Below are 18,234 nucleotides of genomic sequence, written 5' to 3'. Positions count from 1 at the left end.
GAATATAACTAGAAACACCCTGGCAACCACCTTGCAACACCCTATCAACATTCTAGCAATACCAGAGCAACCACCTAAGCAACACCCTAGCAACCACCTAAGCAAACACATAGCAAGACCCTAACAACCACATTGCAAACAATGTAACACCTTTACAACCACATAGAAAGACCATAGCAACACCTTAGCAACACCCTAGCAACACCCTAGCAACCACCTGGCATCACCTTAGCTTTGAACAAGGCCCTCGCATTGCTCCGGGGAGGTTGTCCCCAGCTTAGTCTAATCAAGTGTACGTTGCTTTGGATTACAGCATCAGCTAAACGACAAATTATTATTATTCATTTTTAGGATGGTTTACAAAGTGCTTCACAGAACGAGAAATTATAGAGAAACGAGAAAATATAGTCATATAGGGAGTAATATGTGCAGTTTTGTGACTTTTCACTCCAGGTGAACTCTCACTCATTATTATTAATTATACTTTGTACTCACTATTGTATCTCTATGGGATCAAATATTTAATTCAACCCTCTGGGGCCTGAAAGAAAAATGAAGAAAACTGGTGACTGATTTGGTCATTATTAGCCTATTTCAGGTCCTGCAACAGCATCTGTATTGGGTTCACGGGAGGATTTCGACTAGAACACTGCAAAGCTATTTCTAAGGCTCTGGGACTCCACCAAACTACAGCGAGAGGCATTATCTCCAAATAGAGAACACTTGGAACAGTCGTGAATCTTCCTAGGAATGGTCGGCCTCCACAAGTTTTTTTCAGGAACACTTGCTGGGTCAAGATGATGACATTATGTCAGCTTGCCGCTGGTTCAATATCACAGCTGTACATGGCTTAGAAATATCTTACCTGGCATATTGGAGTTAGATGTACACTCAGTTTAAGGTATTTTGGTATTTATTAGACTTATTCTTTACATGGGTATGGTCTGACTAGAATGTGGGTTCTTAGGAAGTAAACTTTCCAAATCCAGTATGTCAGGTTTTATCGGGGTGAATATCCTCAGCTAATACCACCAGTCAGTGCATGTTTATTTGGAATCGCATTCAGATGCAAAATCCACCACTAAATGGAGGAAACATCTGCAGCATCAGGCCGGTGATTGGGTGGATAAGAAATCTTTGGACTAAGTACCTGCAGCCAGCTACTGGCCAAAGATGCGATGGATGCTGTTAGAGCCAACAAATACACCTTTGCCCAGTGTGGGCTTGTTGTTGTGCCAATGCTAATAGATTCCGAGAAGCATTTATTTCCAGTTCAAGTTGCAAATGTTTTGCAGGTGGATGTGTGGCTTTTTTTTGTAGTTTTTTCTGTAGTTATTACAGGTAGTATGTTAGGTACTTCAGGTTAGGTAATATATGTAGTATGTTTTGCAAAAATGGCTGGTCTGCTTCATGATCTTATATTCAGGACCTGAAAGAAGGCAATCACGTTGAGGCAAATTGCCTTTTTGGTGAAATGTGGACAGAGGACTGCCAAATGTCCTTTGGGTCGCAAAATAAAGTACTCCTGTGTTGGGTTTTGCATATTTCAGTTGCCCATTTTTTAGACTGATGCCAGTAGGTGGTGCTGTATCAACAAAAAGACAAGGATGCATGCTTATGTTTTAAAATCTCAGACCAGAAAAATAAGACTGACAAGAATACATTTACTTCTAGTGCAGTTGCATATTTGAATATTACCTGAATAAATATTTATAGGAAACAAGTGTGAAAACCCATAGCTGTGGAGTTAGGATCAAATACAAATGGCAGATTTACATGTTTAACATATCAACATCAAGGCATGTATATCAAACACAGAAGACACGCAAATCAAACTTATTACATAAGGGAAAGCTTTATTGTAGCAGTTAGACTACTTCTAGTCTACTACTACTTCTTGACAACAAGTTTCACTTCCCAACTCCGGCAAAGGGGCATAGCTGTGTGGGGTCATTCTTCTTGAACACCCTGAATTTACATTGTGCCTTGTCCAACTCCATCATGCAGTCATCTGGAAAAGAAACGGGTCTAGGCCTGCAATGACAATATAATCAATCAATACAATCAATCAATATCATTGAAATAGTCCGGGTCATTTCTGACCCGCCAATCATTAAACGGGTACTGAGCGGCCGATCCATCGAAGGGTTAAAACAGGCTATGACAAAATACTGGATAATCTATATTTTCTCAGAATAAGTCAGATGCTTGAAAAAGGGTTGAAATACAGGGCTGTCCCAGGAATAACAGGACATCTGGTCACCATAGCTCTGTCTATCTCTGCAGTAGTATTAACCGGTTGAATAACAGGACGTCTGGTCACCCTAGCTATGGCTATCGCTGCAGTAGTATTAAGAGGTTGAAAAACTGGGCGTCTGGTCACCCTAGCTATAGCTGCAGCAGTATTAACAGGTTGAATAACAGGACGTCTGGTCACCCTAGCTATGGCTATCGCTGCAGCAGCATTAACAGGTTTGAGAAACGGGACGTCTGGTCACCCTAGCTATGGCTATCGCTGCAGTAGTACTAACAGGTTTGAGAAACAGGACGTCTGGTCACCCTAGCTATGGCTATCGCTGCAGTAGTATTAACAGGTTTGAGAAACGGGACGTCTGGTCACCCTAGCTATGGCAATCGCTGCAGCAGCATTAAGAGGTTGCTAGGCCTGTCTGAGACTGTACGTACAGATTGCAGCACCCGGTGCAGCTACATGTGTCACATCGGGAGTTTCTCCAGGTGGAGCCAATGGCATGCTTGGTATGGTCCACAGTGTCCTCACAATCAGTTGCACCTGAACAGACACAGCATTGGGACACATCATTGAAAGTCCTGGGTCAAAATCCATTGCTGAACACTTATGCCGTCTACATTCAAGCAGATGAGTCCCGAGTGTTGTCATCAATATTACATTCAATTTTGGTGCACTTTTTTGAAGTTTTAAAATCTCAGGTATTCTTCATCAGAATTTTGTCTTTATAGCATTGAGGGTTACCTGGCTTCATTGGTTTGAAGTAGCAGGCCCCATGGAGAAGAGACAGCTGAGCGCACAGGAGCAAAGCCAGAGCGAGACACTTCTGCACAGGCAGGAGGGGAGGAAAGAGTCAACCAGAGACACATAACCCAATAATGGTCAGGCTGTGAATCACTGTCTTATGCCTTGTGTGAATTCTCTTCCATATTCTCCAACCTATTTTCATTGTCCCTACAGGAGTTTCGGTTCTTTCGGGTTTCAGAATATGCAGTTGACGGACTGACACCAAAAAAATAGCATTGCTGTACAATAATTCAAGCTCATTGGTTGAAAATGTGTTCTAATTGCCACAGCCAATGGCGTAAGGGGAGGGATACATAGTGTTGTGATGTTGCTGCGTGTTTGTTGCTGCAATTCCTCTTTTGACTGCTAGAAATCCAAAATTACCTATTGTACCTTTAAGTCTCCAGCCAATTAGTTTGTTAGGCCATACGTTTTATTCATCCTTTATTTAATCAGACAGGCATTAGTGGCATTCATGCAGCTGCATATTGGTACTTTGTAACGACCACCATTATTAATGAATCCACTTCATTAATATCCAGTAGAAAAGAACACTAGCAGTACAACTGGCCAGCAGATTTAAGTATCGGTGCCGACTGAATCACCAGCAGAGGGAAATATGACATAATGCCACCAAACATACAGACTCAAAGCTTTCTTAAATAAGATTAGAGACAGCCTCAAATAAGTTCCTTAACACACCAAGCTTGAATTTGAAAGCCATAAAAATGTATCTTCTGAGTGGTTGTCATATTTTAATTCCTTTTCCTAACTGAAGAAAATAATTAAATTAATATTACCGAAAGATTGACTTCCTGCCAATTAAATATAATTCTTTCTTCAAGCCAGTTTCCCACGGTATATAATTATATAATACATTTTATAATTATTGTGCTCCACTTCAGTGAGAAATTAACTTCAGTAAATGAATAAATCTACTAATCATTTTAATATACATACATTTTAATGAACTAATTGTTCAAATGATATTAAAATTACAACAAATACAACCTGCACTCTCAAAACAACACACCTCCATCTCTAGTTACAGACATCACATTTTGAGTTAGGTTTAGCACAGTCTGTGTTAAACTGTCTCCAATTGTAACACATAAATTGCAGATTTGTAACGCAAATGTAGTAACTTTGACAGAAAATGTGTTCAAAGTAACACAAAAGTACGAACACAAAAGTAAGTGTTGGCTATTAACACAGCTGTTTTGCGAGTGTGATGCATGCATCATTCTGAATTTTGCCTGCCTTATCCAAATGAATCATTTCCTGTGTTTGAGGCAACAAGAGAAAACTAAATGAATTAAATAATGTATTGCGGTAATTTTGCAGTTAAAATGTCATGAAAGTAGATATTGAATAAATTTCCATTAAATTATGAAAACATTTTGTGTTTAATTCCATGCTAGAGATCTGACAATGCTTACCATGATTGCAGTCAATGGTTGGTTTTGTGTGTGGGTGTTCTTTTGGAGTGCGTCAAAGATATACAGAACATAGGACATTCACCCTTAAAAATAAACAAAGTTGGACGGGCAGGTTGCAAAAGTTTCGCAGGAGGGTGTGTGGCTTCACACCAAAAAAAGTTAGGAATCCAACCCGAGCCTATTTATTAGACTTATTTTTTAGAATCAAGTCTTTTCCTGCTGTCCTCTTAAGAGGTTTGATGTGGTGTGTTCAGAAATATTCCCACTGTCCAAGTACGGACTGCACTGTATATCCAAAATATACCGCTTGTGTTGTACCACTTTTTCATAATGAAGATTTTAAACATCACAAATGTAAGCATATCAAAAGAAGCAGATCATTTTATTCAAACATGTATTCCAATTAAAAAAACAACCAAACATTAACTTTAACCAGCAATTTGTTCTCTTCCACTGCTTCTCCAGAAACTTCCTGCATTATAGATGGAAATCAGGAAATCCACCGGGCTTAATCAGGCCAACCTGCCAGCAGAATTTAGACTAAAAGTTTACTAGTCTTTTAGTTATTTACTCAACTGAGAGTTCCCCATCCCAGCTGCCGCATGCTGTCACCGATAATAAAAAGTGTTTCTGTAAACTACTCAGAGAAAGTTTGAACACTATAAATAAAATTGTTGAAATGAAATATTCATTATCCACAAATGATAATCTTGAATCTATTTGTCATCCGTTTGGTAGATGCGATCAGGCCAAACTGAACATGGAACAGCTCTAAGATGGTGGAGTATTTCTGTTGGGTGGAGGGAGTATGCTCTCAGTCACGAATAAGCCGATACACTCAGCAAAACAAACAGGACACTTTGACCACAGCACCCAAGAACAGCTCTTCAACTACATTTCCCAGGAGGTCGCATTTGACATTTTTACGGTCCTATCCTTTATGGCAACAAAAAAATAGGGTAACAAAATACAAGTGTTATTTTTGTCCACTGCAGTTTGGGGTCTGTGGATGTCACTTGGCCATGTCGATCAGGCTCTGTAGCGACGTGGGCACCCAGGTCTTCTCCCCCTGCACGAACACCACCCCGCGGTCGATGTAGATCACGATGCGGCCGAAGGTATACAGCTGCTTGCCCTCGTGCCGCTTGGCCACCAGGGGCATGAAGACGATGTTGTTCTCCTCGGCCTTGGCCTGGATCAGGTCCTTGAAGTTGGTGGGCACGCCCGCAGCTCCGATGGCGCGCTGGGCCACGCTCTCCGCCTCCCGGCGCTCCTGCAGGGCCTCGTACTGGAAGTCCTTGCGGCGCTCCGTGTGTGTCAGGTAGGCGATGTTCTCCCTCGCGCCCGGCTGCAGGTACACACCTGGTGAGGTGGACGGAAAGAGTGTGAGATATTGTTCCAGTCAGGAGGTCCTTAGTTTGTGGGAGGTGACTATTCCTGGGAAAACGTCGCCATAACTGCGGTTGTAATGTCTCCACTCATTAATGCACTCCTTTCTTGCATATGACTGTCTCCTCACTATCCTCCTATGGACTCAAGGGTCTGACATTACATGAGTGGAGCAGTGCAAATAAATCATGTCAGTGCAGGAGAGATTTCAAGAGCTTAAATTATAGGGCTCTTTCTAGCCTTGTTATTCAGAAATCCAATTTTAACATGGGAATGGATTACCTTGTGTTATTGCTTTGTTGTACGTCGCTCTGGATAAGAGCTTCTGCCAAATTCCATTAATGTAAATGTAATGTAATATTGCTGTCAATCGTCTGGATTTAATTTTCTTTTTTTAATAACACACATATAATACTATGCCACTGGACTGAAAATTTGAATGGTTTTTATGTTAAAGGACCCTATCTCCAGACAGAACTTCATTCCAAATTCAAAAGCTGGACCCATTTATATGAACCTGACCACAGAAGTTATTTTCTTTTTAAAATCGTTGTAGGAAAACAGATTCACCAAGAACATTCATTATAGTTTATTTTCAACATAGGTTATGAAATCTATATGTGTATCACTGGATATGTTATTTCAGAACCCATCTTTATGGTCTACATCATCCATTCTCCCCATACTGACTATGCATGAACATTGCACCTTGAACCCAAATTATTGTTTGAGAGAATGAGTTTGAGTGTGTGAGACACAGGGATGGAGCAAAACCACCCGATGCTCTTGCATACAAGACATACTGACCGATGCCAGAGGACACTGCACGATTCATGATATCCAACGCCTCGTTGAACTTCTCCTTGACCAGAGGGTGGGCCAGCACTGTGTCGGAGAACATGGACTTCCAGCCCAGGTACCACTTGGTGATCTCCTCATAGTTTGGGCTGTTACTGAGCCAGGAGCACAGAACCTGAAAATGAAGTAGCATTAAAACTCCAATACTCACTCACATACACTTGACACACACACACACACACACAGACACACACACACAACACACACAACACAGGCACAGGCACAGGCGCACGCGCACGCGCACACGCACACGCACACACCCACGCACGCACGCACGCACGCAAGCACGCACGCACGCACGCACGCACGCACACGCACACACGCACACACGCACACACGCACACACGCACACACGCACGCACACACGCACACACGCACACCCACACCCACCTGCAGCCATTTGGGGAAGAAGTTCTTGTCCAGCAGCCCGACCAGGCTGGACAGAGACAGCATTCCCTCCCAGTCCATGACCCAGTGGAAAGGATCCATGTGCTGCTGATGGGGGTTAACCACCAGCTCTCCCAGACACAGAGCTGGAGAGGCGACGAGAGGGAGAGGTCAACACTCATGACCTCTGGGGTCAACTGCAATACAGCCACGCTCAGCCAAGACCCTACTAACACTACACAACACAACATAATGGCAAGAACGGGCCATTCAGTCCAGCAATGCTTGCATTTTCCGATTACTAAAGTTCCCTAATTGCTAAATATGTGTTTCTGCCTCCACTACATGCCCTGGCAAGCTATTCCGTACAGTGACCACTCTCTGTGTGACAAAAATACTTCCTAATGTCTGTGCGGAATTTATCCTTGGCCAATTTCCATTCATGCCCCCTCGTTCTGCTAACCAAACTCACCCTGAAGAATCACCTGTAGTTCACTTTGTTAATCCCCTAAATCAATTTAAAAGCCTCAATCAAATCACCCCTAAATCTCATTTTCCTAAGCTTAAAGAGATTAAGCATCAACTCTTTCCACATAATTTGTATCTTTTATACACGGAATCAATCTGGTTTCCCTTCTTTGAACCTTTTCCAGCGCCTCAATATCTTTCTTGTTGTGCAGTACCCAGAACTGCATAAAGTACTCCGTGCTAGATTCCTTTCCACCCAAAGAGACTATGCGGTCTACACCTCTAATAATCGAGTCCCCCACTATCACCAACTCCCTTTTCCTGGGTGCCCTGAGGCTCATCAGTCCTCTCACTCTCAGGGTCTAATTCCTGCAGGAATCGGTTGGACGCCACAACCTCTGGAGATGCCACCCCTACGTGGTGGTCACTCCCTTTTCTTTTCTGCATCCAACTGTCACATAACTCTCTCGCCCTGGCTGGTCTGAGGTCTGAACTATAAAAAACAACGAAAGGGAGCGGTTAACGGTTCTGGTAACCATAGCGACTGCTGAACGGAGGCTCACCCAGCTTGGGCACGATGTTCTTGACCATGAAGGCCTCCCAGGCCCCGGGGGTGAAGACCTCCTTCCAGGGCTGCAGGATGAGGCGGGCGGAGCCGTCGCTGGGGTGCCAGCGCTGCAGGGCGTGGGCCAGCTTGCTGCGGATGGGGGGGTAGAGTGGCTCCAGCCGGGCCTGCAGCAGCGGCAGCCAGGGGTGCAGCCAGGAGTGGATGGGCACCGTGTCCGTCAGGGGGTTCCAGTTCTCCACCTGCGAGGAGGGCGGGACATGTGTCAATTGTTCGGTTGAAACTGATCAAAATGACACGGTTAACCCGGGGAAACGGAGCACTGCACAGTATGTTCTTGCCCGTACATAGTGTAATAATAACATAACATAAGCTAATGACGAGAAGAGGCCAATGCTCGCCTACCCCTAAGTGTACCTACAGCCTAGTGAGCCTAAAAGCTAAACAGTATCAAAGGTCTTGAAAAGCCCCAGTGTTTCTGCCTCCATTACATGTCTATGGCAAGCTATTCCACAGTATGTGAAATTTGACTGTGTGTTAGAGTGGCTGTTTGCACTGAGCAGGAGACAGATTTATTTGTTTATTTGACTTATTTTAAGCACAGGTGTCAAGTGGCTAACAGTAGCATTAGTGTTAGCGCCGGGTTGTCGTGTTGCTCTCAGCGCTATGGGCGGTCGCAGCCTGTCACGTAGCAGTGAACAGGTGAGAGCACACAGTCCTGGTAGCATTGCAAGCGTGACAGCATACGGTCGCATTAGCCACCTCTCTCTGCAGCCTGGGGAAGATGAGCTGCTCCTGCAGGTTGTCCAGGATCCAGAGAGGCAGCAGGGGGGCCCAGCTCTCCACACAGTCCACCATGGGGCCCACGTTCCTGGGCTGCCACTGGGAGACCGCGGTCCTCATTACCGGGATCCAGACCTCCCAAAGCAGCCTGCACACCCAGAATAACATCAAATCAAATCACTCTTTAAAGCTATGAAATGGCTAATTAAATGAAGATTTTTGAATCATCAGTTCTATCAATTGATTGCAAAAACCATCTGCACATCCATCTCCAAAGTTCATCTTCTTACCTACCCATTACCCAGTTGTTTGCAATATAGCACAATACGCACAATGTGAACTTGGAGATTTTTATTCTTTGTGGCATGCATAGCTATATCCGACATAATGTGGTTTACATAACCCCTCTAAACATTAAGCACCTAATTAAGCCAAATTAACTGCTTGTTAAAATTCTGAGATTGCGACTGTGTTTGGAAGGAAACCCAGCATATAGAGGGGGCCCCCAGGACCGAGTTTCGGAACCGCTGGGCTCAACAGTACCTGTGGTACGGGTCAGTACCTATGGTATGGGACAGTACCTGTGGTATGGGTCAGTACCTGTGGTATGGGTCCATGTGGGAACTGTCAGGGTTGCTGTTGTGAAGCTGGCTAGATTCTAAAATGGCACGCCACTGCCCCACCTCCTCCAGTTTGTATGTACTGTCCTGTAAGTAAGTAAGTAAAGAAGACTGCTTTAACAATTTTAACAATTTCCTACGTGACATGACATATGTTTTGCATAATTATTGGATGACGTGGCTATATGTAAACCTTTGAGCCCACATAATCTGCCTCTTTGAGACCGAGCAAAAAGCCTTTCGACACCTTTGTCAGTTAGTTATTTACTGGTCATTTTGCTCCTCGATCCCTCTCCTTCACTATTATATTCTCTCCACTTCAGCTACACTTTAGCAACTGTCCATTTGACACAGAGAGGGAGGGGTTAGGGAATTTTCAAACTTGTCTTGTGGGCATTTTAGATGATAAAACCTGAGATTTTTTCAGATATTAGAGAGCTGATGCCATGTGGGCCTGATTTCACAAAGACCTTTAGCACTGGCAAAACCTTTTAGCATAGGCAAAACTAAGAGCACAAGCAATGACCAATGCTTTGATGCATTGAAAACAAGTATCATGACCAATCAAAACGAAATGGTTTTAATAGGTCTCAGTAAATCAGTCCCTGTGTGCGTGTGTGCACGTGTGTGTATGCGTGTGTGTGCCTGTGTGTGTGTACGTGTGAGTGTGTGTGTGCCTGTGTGTGCATATTTGTGAGTGTAAACCAGGTGATGCACGATGGGCGTCTCAGCGGACTCTGACCTTCAGAGGGTCCCAGCCCCGGAGCTGCTCGCGCAGGAGGGGGTGCACGACCGCCACAGCCAGATCGCCCAGACCGAGGGACTTGTACTCCTGGTAATAGTCGTTCTGCAGCGTCTCGAAGATGTTGGCGCATTCCTGCAGGGTGAGAGGCGGCGGCCCCTGGTCGTCCTCGACGACCCCGGACTCGGCCGCCTCGAAGCGCTCCACCAGCTCCAGCACGCCCTCCAGGCGGCTGAGCGCCTCCTGCTCCTCAGCCATCCTCTCCTGCAGAGTGCTGCTCTCGTGGGCCAGGGACACCACCAGGTCCCGCTCGTGCTGCAGCCTCCGCGCACTCTGCACCGGAGCGGAGACAGGAGGAAGAACGATGAAGAAGAAGAAAAGAAGACAGATAAAAAACATCAAATGGAAGAATATAACTAGAAACACCCTGGCAACCACCTTGCAACACCCTATCAACATTCTAGCAATACCAGAGCAACCACCTAAGCAAACACATAGCAAGACCCTAACAACCACATCGCAACCATAGTAACACCTTTACAACCACATAGAAAGACCATAGCAACACCCTAGCAACCACCTGGCATCACCTTAGCTTTGAACAAGGCCCTCGCATTGCTCCGGGGAGGTTGTCCCCGGCTTAGTCTAATCAAGTGTACGTTGCTTTGGATTACAGCATCAGCTAAATGACAAATTATTATTATTCATTTTTAGGATGGTTTACAAAGTGCTTCACAGAACGAGAAATTGGAGGGAGGCCAGGGTTTTACCTGCAGGATATCCTGCTCGGTCAGGTCAATCAGCAGCTGCAGGTTGTGCTCCAGCTCGGGCAGGACGAAGCCGGAGGGCTTCTGGTCACGCGTAGACACGCTGAGCGGGGCCTCCTCCGGCACACTGTGCTTCTTGCTCAGCTGGCTGTAGCTGTAGTACACCTTCTGCTCCCGGCCGGTCATGTCAATCACCTGCAAAAAGACCCAGGCAAGAGACCCATGCTCACACAATGTGTTTTCTGCTTCAATTAATAGTTTCAGGTCTATAAAAAACAGCCAATAAAAAAACAACATGAATGAATGAAAATGAATTTCAATGAGAACCAAAAGTGTGTTGAATTGACCTGGACTTACCAAATAAATAAAAAACATAGACTGGTTGATTGCATACACACACACTGACCATGTCAGACGCAGAGAGAAACGTGCCCTCACCTTGACCTGCGCGAGTTCTCCAGCTGGGGTCGTTATGCTTCTGCCGGCCAGCTTGCCTCGTTCCTTCAGCTCGTCCACCGTCCTGTAGGAGTATTTGGGCTTCTTCTTCCCTGTGCCAGGTTCTCGCCGCCATTGTCCCAACTCTCGCTGAAATTCCTGGACACGGTATGGAGCGAGACAAGGATGGCGATTCATTTGATTTTAGCCAAAGAAGACATGGGTTACCAAAACAGGTGATACTCAACTAAATAATCACACTGCAGATTGTGCTGAATTGTGTTCAGAAGTGCACAACTGTGGACTTGCAGCATGAGCTGAGGCAGTCAGGACCTGTCACTCACCTTCTCCTCCTCCTCTTCGGAGTCGACCACGGGGAAATCCTGCAGCGACTGCTGTGTCCTCTCATTGCCGTACGCCCCAACCGCACCCTTACCCTTCCGCACCTTGGCTTCAATCGGATTCACAATACCTGTGAAACAGATTCAAACATCCATACGATGCGCTGGCAGACTGACGCATGTCAGGAGGTGATAATACCGGGTTTGATGATAACACTGTTTATGATGCAAACTGCTGATGTACACATTTTCAAACGTGACCCCGGTTTTTACCCTGAGCGTTCTTTCCCAGGCCTTTTCCTGGCACATAGCCCATCTTTTGCAGCAGCTTTTGGCCAATCCCGCGAGTGTGCTTCTCCCAGTTCCCCAGGTCCTGTCCGGCCCTGATGCCCCCAGCAAACGTCTTCTGGGAACATTTGAAGTTCCCGCCCTAGAGAGCCCACACAAACACACACTGTGTCAAGAGAGGAATCTAGCACGGAGTACTTTATGCAGTATCAGTGAAATGGGAAGGACTGTCAGTTTCAAATAGATGTGAAAGCGTGAAAATAAATGGACATTTCACTGTTTGAGAATAAATGGACAGTTTTACCGTTTGAAAATAAACTGACAGTTTTACCGTTTGCAGTTTTTTGGGTGCAGCCTCCCGGGCTGGGGGTGGAGGGGGCCCCTCCCCCTCACTTTCAGAGTCATCGGAGCCCCGCTGCGGCTGCTTCTCCTCCGCAGCGGTCTTGCGCAGACCTGCGCTCACGAAACTGACCGGTGCCGAGTAATCCTTGGACCTGGGCACAGAAAGGATAATTTTTCACACCAATCAATTCACTCCATTACTTTATGAGCTGCCTAGTTCATGCACATTTTGATGTGGGGTCATTCCGTGGAAAAAATCAACCAGTGGTGTGGGAGTTGACCACTGTAATTTTGCTCAAACTTTCTGTGAATGCTCTTTATATATTTAATAATAATTCAAAAATCATTCATCAATGGTAAATCGTGCCACTTGGCAATTTCTAAATATTTCAAATATCGAAAAAACTTGGCCAAGAACGACAAATCCAATGAGGCTGTTTTGGAGGTTGTTTACTGAATATATAAAGGACATGTACACTAAGTCTGAGCTAAATTGGAGTGGTCAATTCCCACACCTCTGGTAGATTTTTCACGGAATGACCCTTTGATAATTCACGCTCTTAGTTTAGCCTTAAATGAACAACGCAACAAGTTGAACTAATTAACGATAACATACCTCTTTCCCCCGAAGCTGGGTCTCTCGTCGTCCGAGTCGCGCTCAGCCCATATTCCATAAGTGGCTTCCTCCTTTGTCTGTCGATGTCGGCGACGTTCGGGGTTGAATTCATTTGCCAAATCCCAATCTGTCACTTCAAAATTTTCAATCTCCACCCCATCATTATCCGGATCGTCTGTCCGCCCGTACAGGTGGGACATAGACATATTGTTGGATCTGTTGGTGAGACTCGAGCTAACAGGCACGCCGATTGGGCTAACACCAATCTGAATAAAATATGACTTTGTTAACCTTAGTTATTAGATAGCTAAATAATAATTCCACGTGGAAATATACATTAAGTTGTGATAATACAACAGTAGCCTGATAGATCTGCCAAAAACCATTCAGCGCTCGTAAACACAATGTACTTCCTGTATAACCAACCTCAAACGAATCCCACCTTGCACTGGCAACGAGTGGATAGTTCCGAATGTAGCTTCCGAGGACTATTATATACAAGATAAAAATACACGACTAACGATGAATTCAAAAATACATTAAATGAAATTGAAATGAATGTGGGTAATTAATGTTTGCACAAAATAAATACAATAATGATTATCTTGATGAGGACAGCTGGATGGAACTTCATTCATATTCTTGGTCAGCGGACGTTTAACAGTGTAACACTAGAGATTTCAATTTGAATCGTAAGGTAGGCTATGCTGTTCACTTTTCCTAAACAAACTGTACTAACTGAAAGGTAACTGATTAACACCACCTTTTTTCGCGATTTATCTGCTAGTAGTCTTGGTATCGTAGTGGTACACAAATGCCGACGTTAAGTAGTTGGCTAGCAGGATAGATACCTAACATACACGAGACATGGGGCCATGGTCATATTACAGTACGTTTGGTGTTCGTTTCAATTATGCAGGTCTGCTTCCGTTGCAACATGGCCAACAGCGGCGGTGAGTGGCAGAGGGCACGTCGTCGCAAGGGGGCAGCAAGGAGAGAGAAGCAGTGCCAGGCGGATGGCCGAGATTTTGGGAACGCAGAGGACAAGTCCCGAATCCAGAGGAGAATCGCAGAGACTGTGTGAGAGGCAGTGACTTGTCCCGCTGAATTACAGAATGCTGCGCCTACGTCCAGCTGGTTCCCACGAATATTTCCTTGGAACATTTAATGTCAAGTAATATCTCTTAATCTCACATTTCCTGAATGTGAGTAAGGGAAATGTCAGTGACAAATGTGCATAGCTGCCAACTCTCACGCTTTCGGCGTGAGACACACGCATTTGCCTGTTTTCACACGTAAATCTCACATGCAAATGCATGTGTCTCACGCTGAAAGCATGAGAGTTGGCAGCTATGAATGTGTTTGTCAAAGCCAAATGCCTCTGATTCTTGTTTCACATTCTTAGGGCAGAGCTACGGGGCGAAGAGTTCTGGCTGGAATGGAAGGGTAAAGCAACTCTTTTACCGAAACCAACTAGGAACAGATATGTCTGCTTGTACAAATAGTAATGTGACTACGGCATTACTTTTTCCTACACTTTTCTGCTACCACCGTAAATGAACTTGGCCATAAAGAGCCCAACCTCTTTGACTAAGGCAATATTTTGAGAATGAATTTCAGAGAAAATTACCTTGACGTGGAGGAGGTTATTTAAAACACGATACACAAAATCATGAGAATATGTCACTGAATGTAACAGAAAATGTTTCAGTATGTGTTATAACTCAAGTACATTGATTTTGTTCAATTGATTATTGATGAAAACTGACTGTGTAAGGGCATTCCTATCTGACACATACTGCATGTGCATATTATTATAATTATTGGCAGAGCTGCTGTCCCGTTTTCTGGCCTCAGAGATTACGGGGACCTCAGAGAATAAGGGGACTTTGGAGAACGACTCCAGCCTCCGCAGTTGTGGGCTTGACTGCGTGTGTTACGGACTGGGCAGCTTCTCTGCGTGCGTTTCTGCCCGATACCAGCTGGCCATGCTTATACTGCTGCTGGACACGCTGAGGGTAAGTGCGCATACTTTCAACTGCTCTGTACTCATGTACTAAGCAGTATGCTTATGCTAATACAGCTTCTCTATCCAGACCACCCAGTGAGAGAATAAGCTGCTCACTACAATCAGGTCTGCCCTTCTTTTTGCCACAGACTGAAAATGTAGCTGCTGTATTTAAACTGCATCTCTGCACTTGCTGAAAATACTGAAATCTGCTTGGGTTTACATGCCATGGCTAATTGAAATCTAGTAATACCCTAAACCATTTGCTTCTTTATAATACTATGTTTTCTAGTTCACTCTTGCACCTACTATGGCACCTAACTTTGTGTTATGAGATTATGTGATGACTGCTAGTATTGGCTGTGACCCTAACGACTGGGCATCAGCACTGTTTTGCTGCTTAAGCCTGTCCTCATGCACTTATTTAAGTTGCTCTGTAGAACAGTGTCTGCTACATGCCTAGATGTAAATTAAATTCACCCTATTTGCACTTTGATAGGGCACTTTTGATCAATGTTTTCACTCAGTAAGTGCACCTAGAATAATGCAGGGGATAATGTCACCCTCTCTCGCAGGTTCCTCCAGTGCAGTGCAGCATGTTTGACCCAGTCTTCACCCCAGCAGAGTGCGAGGTGCTGCAGGCTCTCGGCTTCACGGTGTTGACCGAAAACGAGGTAGGCAGCGTTTCTGACGCAGGTACCTGTCGATGGCGACACCACCTGAAAACGTTCCGCTTTTGTGCCTGAACGTACCAGGAGGGGAAGAGGCCTGTGTCCAGACCCACGCTGTTCTACCTGATCCACTGTGGGAAGGCCCTATACAATAACCTGCTGTGGAGAAACTGGAGCCCCCGGGCCCTGCCTCTGCTCACCATCGTGGGCAACAGCTTCCACAGCATCCAGGAGAGGTGAGGGCCCTGTGCATGGACTGTGTTCTTTACTTTGGCTAAGCTCAAAGATGGACACCCAACGGTGATTATGTGCAGGTATTTTTTGTTGGATCTTTCGTATCTGGATCACCTGGGAATGCAATATATCTTAACACTTTCTGTTTAGACAAGACACTGTGATGGTCAGGAAGAGAAGACAGAAGGTTAGGCACTGGACACTGCACTACTGAAATAACTATTGGTATCATACACCTAATTGTGTTAAGTTAAAAATGGTATTAATAAATAAAATGGTATTTAAAAAAAAGTTTTTCTTTGCTTAACGGTTTTAAACGTGGTTTATTGTATTTAATAATGTGAAGGTTTAATGTTAATACCTGATTTTTAGAAATTACTAAATGTATTGGAAGCAGATTTTTATCCTTTGCCATGCCTGTTCATGTGTCCTATTCAAGTTTAGCTCACTATAAAACATCATAACATTGGCTACATTGGCTGAAAGCTGCTCATACATTTTTATTGGATGATGGACCCTATTGCGCTGATTCCCAAATGAAGCCCAGTAATTTTGCCTTGGCTGAAGTGGGTAAAGACTGGTGTATTGCTTGCAGTTTCATTACTGCTCACTGAAGCAAAGAACTTAAAAATGGCAAAATATGAATTGTCATAAAACATTAAGGGCCAGTTTGGCAGACACAGATTAACAAAAGCTCAATTTAGTCCAGGAATAAGCTTAATATGTGTATATGAAACCGGCCCCAAGACACTGACTTAGTGATATTTTAAAAACATTTTTTAAAAACCTGAAAAAGTTAGGTTGGGGTTCCTAATTTGACAGTTCTGCCCTTATGATGAGCTTTGCGCCCTTTCTAAGGGGTATATCTGAATTCATGGCTCCCTCAGACAACAGATATTCCACCAATGTCAATTAAACTGTGGCTGTATTAGTTGCTAGGACCATGACAGGCAGACTACATGATTTAAAATGAGTGTCAATTTATGGCTTCATTTCAGGATGGTGCGACGAGACCTTAAGAAAAACTACAGCTTCATTTCAGATGTATCCTTCATATCATGGTATTCTGTACCAGTTGTGTATCTCTCCAATATTATATGTATGGTAGAAGACTAAAATCTCTACCATATTGTGATTCAAAAATTAATCTGAGTCGTTATCCTGTTCATTATCTTGGCTATATCCTAACCGATGTACAATACCTAAGGACATCATGCATTTACAAATCCCTTTCAGCTAGCTACCGAACTAGCAAGCTAAATATACAGTCCCCTCCAAACGCATTGGAACAGCAAGGTCAATTCCTCTGTTTTTGCTGTACACTGAAAACAATTGAGTTTGAGGTCAAAAGATGTACATGAGATGACAGATCTGAATTTCTGCTTTTATTCCCTGGTAGCATTATCTAGATTTGTTAAACTTAGAACATCTATCTATTGAGGAGTGTGTGATTGGCCCTTTAACAGTGCTGCCAGGTGATTGGTGCTTGTGAGGAGATGACCCTGCCCTGCTCCCCGCGCTTTCTGGACGTGTTCAGCGACACAGCGTTACTACGCTTCCCGCCCCAGCGCCTGGCAAGCCTACACCCACACACCTGGACACAAGCCTCTGAGCCAGACTACCAGCACTGTGAGGACCTGGAGATCATTCAGAGAGACCAGGGCCAGCCTACACCCACACACCTGGACACAAGCCTCTGAGCCAGACTACCAGCACTGTGAGGACCTGGAGATCATTCAGAGAGACCAGGGCCAGCCTACACCCACACACCTGGACACAAGCCTCTGAGCCAGACTACCAGCACTGTGAGGACCTGGAGATCATTCAGAGAGACCGGGGCAACTGTGAGGGGTGTGGGTGACAAACCCAGTGTGGAGAGAACCAAAGAGAACAGGACTATGGGAATGACCATTTGCCATAATCAAACACTTTTTGTGAGCCAAACCTTTTAATCAGTACGGCTGTTGTTGTTTCATATGGAAACTCTTGGCTCGAGGGTGGATTGGGAGAAGTCTTGCAAAATGTGTACTGTGTGAAAATGTAATTTTGGTCTGTCATATCAAAGCAAAGCAGTTATTCAGTTAAACTGCTGAAGTGTATTGTGAAACAGGCTTCACTGTACCTACTCCAGTGTAATTCAGGGACTGACATCTCTGTACACATGGTCCTGAAAAGAATCCTTGATTTGACTGATAAATCCACGTTACATGAGAACACAAACTGCATTTGGTGCATACTTTGGTTGCT

The 18,234-nt window shown here is 44.5% G+C and overlaps 3 protein-coding genes across 6 annotated transcripts; 1 reads left to right on the top strand and 2 right to left on the bottom strand.

Annotated features, from left to right (window-relative positions):
• Positions 1 to 1,836: 1,836 nt before the first annotated feature.
• On the bottom strand, positions 1,837 to 4,566 carry LOC133140914 (beta-microseminoprotein A1-like). Its single transcript, XM_061261212.1, has 4 exons — positions 4,474 to 4,566; positions 2,993 to 3,074; positions 2,686 to 2,791; positions 1,837 to 2,034 (listed from the first exon to the last, which is right to left on the bottom strand). The coding sequence occupies exons 1-4, from the start codon at positions 4,549 to 4,551 to the stop codon at positions 1,911 to 1,913; spliced, it is 390 nt and encodes a 129-aa protein (XP_061117196.1). The 5' UTR covers positions 4,552 to 4,566; the 3' UTR covers positions 1,837 to 1,910.
• A 77-nt stretch (positions 4,567 to 4,643) lies between these two features.
• On the bottom strand, positions 4,644 to 14,219 carry tfip11 (tuftelin interacting protein 11). Its single transcript, XM_061261205.1, has 14 exons — positions 13,838 to 14,219; positions 13,075 to 13,290; positions 12,448 to 12,610; positions 12,102 to 12,258; positions 11,832 to 11,959; positions 11,491 to 11,646; positions 11,056 to 11,247; positions 10,286 to 10,618; positions 9,524 to 9,630; positions 8,903 to 9,071; positions 8,139 to 8,382; positions 7,111 to 7,253; positions 6,670 to 6,835; positions 4,644 to 5,835 (listed from the first exon to the last, which is right to left on the bottom strand). Exons 2-14 carry the CDS (start codon positions 13,278 to 13,280, stop codon positions 5,486 to 5,488), a joined length of 2,514 nt encoding a protein of 837 aa, XP_061117189.1. The 5' UTR covers positions 13,281 to 13,290; positions 13,838 to 14,219; the 3' UTR covers positions 4,644 to 5,485.
• Positions 13,648 to 18,207, top strand: srrd (SRR1 domain containing). Of its 4 annotated transcripts, none has more exons than XM_061261209.1 (8): positions 13,648 to 13,771; positions 13,994 to 14,154; positions 14,480 to 14,520; positions 14,905 to 15,092; positions 15,658 to 15,756; positions 15,838 to 15,989; positions 16,986 to 17,031; positions 17,463 to 18,207. In XM_061261209.1, exons 2-8 carry the CDS (start codon positions 14,012 to 14,014, stop codon positions 17,685 to 17,687), a joined length of 894 nt encoding a protein of 297 aa, XP_061117193.1. In that variant the 5' UTR covers positions 13,648 to 13,771; positions 13,994 to 14,011; the 3' UTR covers positions 17,688 to 18,207. The 4 variants fall into 4 exon arrangements, with proteins under 4 accessions (XP_061117193.1, XP_061117194.1, XP_061117192.1 ...); XM_061261210.1 differs by having other exon boundaries at positions 13,755 to 13,819; XM_061261208.1 differs by lacking the exon at positions 13,648 to 13,771 and having other exon boundaries at positions 13,790 to 14,154.
• Positions 18,208 to 18,234: the final 27 nt, after the last annotated feature.

This window comes from Conger conger, chromosome 11 (assembly GCF_963514075.1).
Source record: "Conger conger chromosome 11, fConCon1.1, whole genome shotgun sequence".
Classification (NCBI taxonomy): Eukaryota; Metazoa; Chordata; class Actinopteri; order Anguilliformes; family Congridae; genus Conger; species Conger conger.
The sequence above is the reverse complement of the archived record's forward strand: the minus strand, read 5'-3'. Positions and strand labels throughout refer to the sequence as shown.

Coding starts and splice junctions, on each gene's coding strand:
- srrd (XM_061261208.1), top strand. CDS start 13,988: ATGCAGGTCTGCTTCCGTTGCAACATGGCCAACAGCGGCGGTGAGTGG. Junction 14,155..14,479: donor AGGAGAATCGCAGAGACTGT/GTGAGAGGCAGT, acceptor TCACATTCTTAG/GGCAGAGCTACGGGGCGAAG. Junction 15,093..15,657: donor TGCTGCTGGACACGCTGAGG/GTAAGTGCGCAT, acceptor CCTCTCTCGCAG/GTTCCTCCAGTGCAGTGCAG.
- tfip11 (XM_061261205.1), bottom strand. CDS start 13,280: ATGTCTATGTCCCACCTGTACGGGCGGACAGACGATCCGGATAATGAT. Junction 8,383..8,902: donor TCCCCAGGCTGCAGAGAGAG/GTGGCTAATGCG, acceptor CCCTCCTCGCAG/GTGGAGAACTGGAACCCCCT. Junction 5,836..6,669: donor TGCAGTGTCCTCTGGCATCG/GTCAGTATGTCT, acceptor CCACCTCACCAG/GTGTGTACCTGCAGCCGGGC.
- LOC133140914 (XM_061261212.1), bottom strand. CDS start 4,551: ATGTCCTATGTTCTGTATATCTTTGACGCACTCCAAAAGAACACCCAC. Junction 2,792..2,992: donor CTTCAAACCAATGAAGCCAG/GTAACCCTCAAT, acceptor GTGTCTGTTCAG/GTGCAACTGATTGTGAGGAC. Junction 2,035..2,685: donor TGCACCGGGTGCTGCAATCT/GTACGTACAGTC, acceptor TTGTCATTGCAG/GCCTAGACCCGTTTCTTTTC.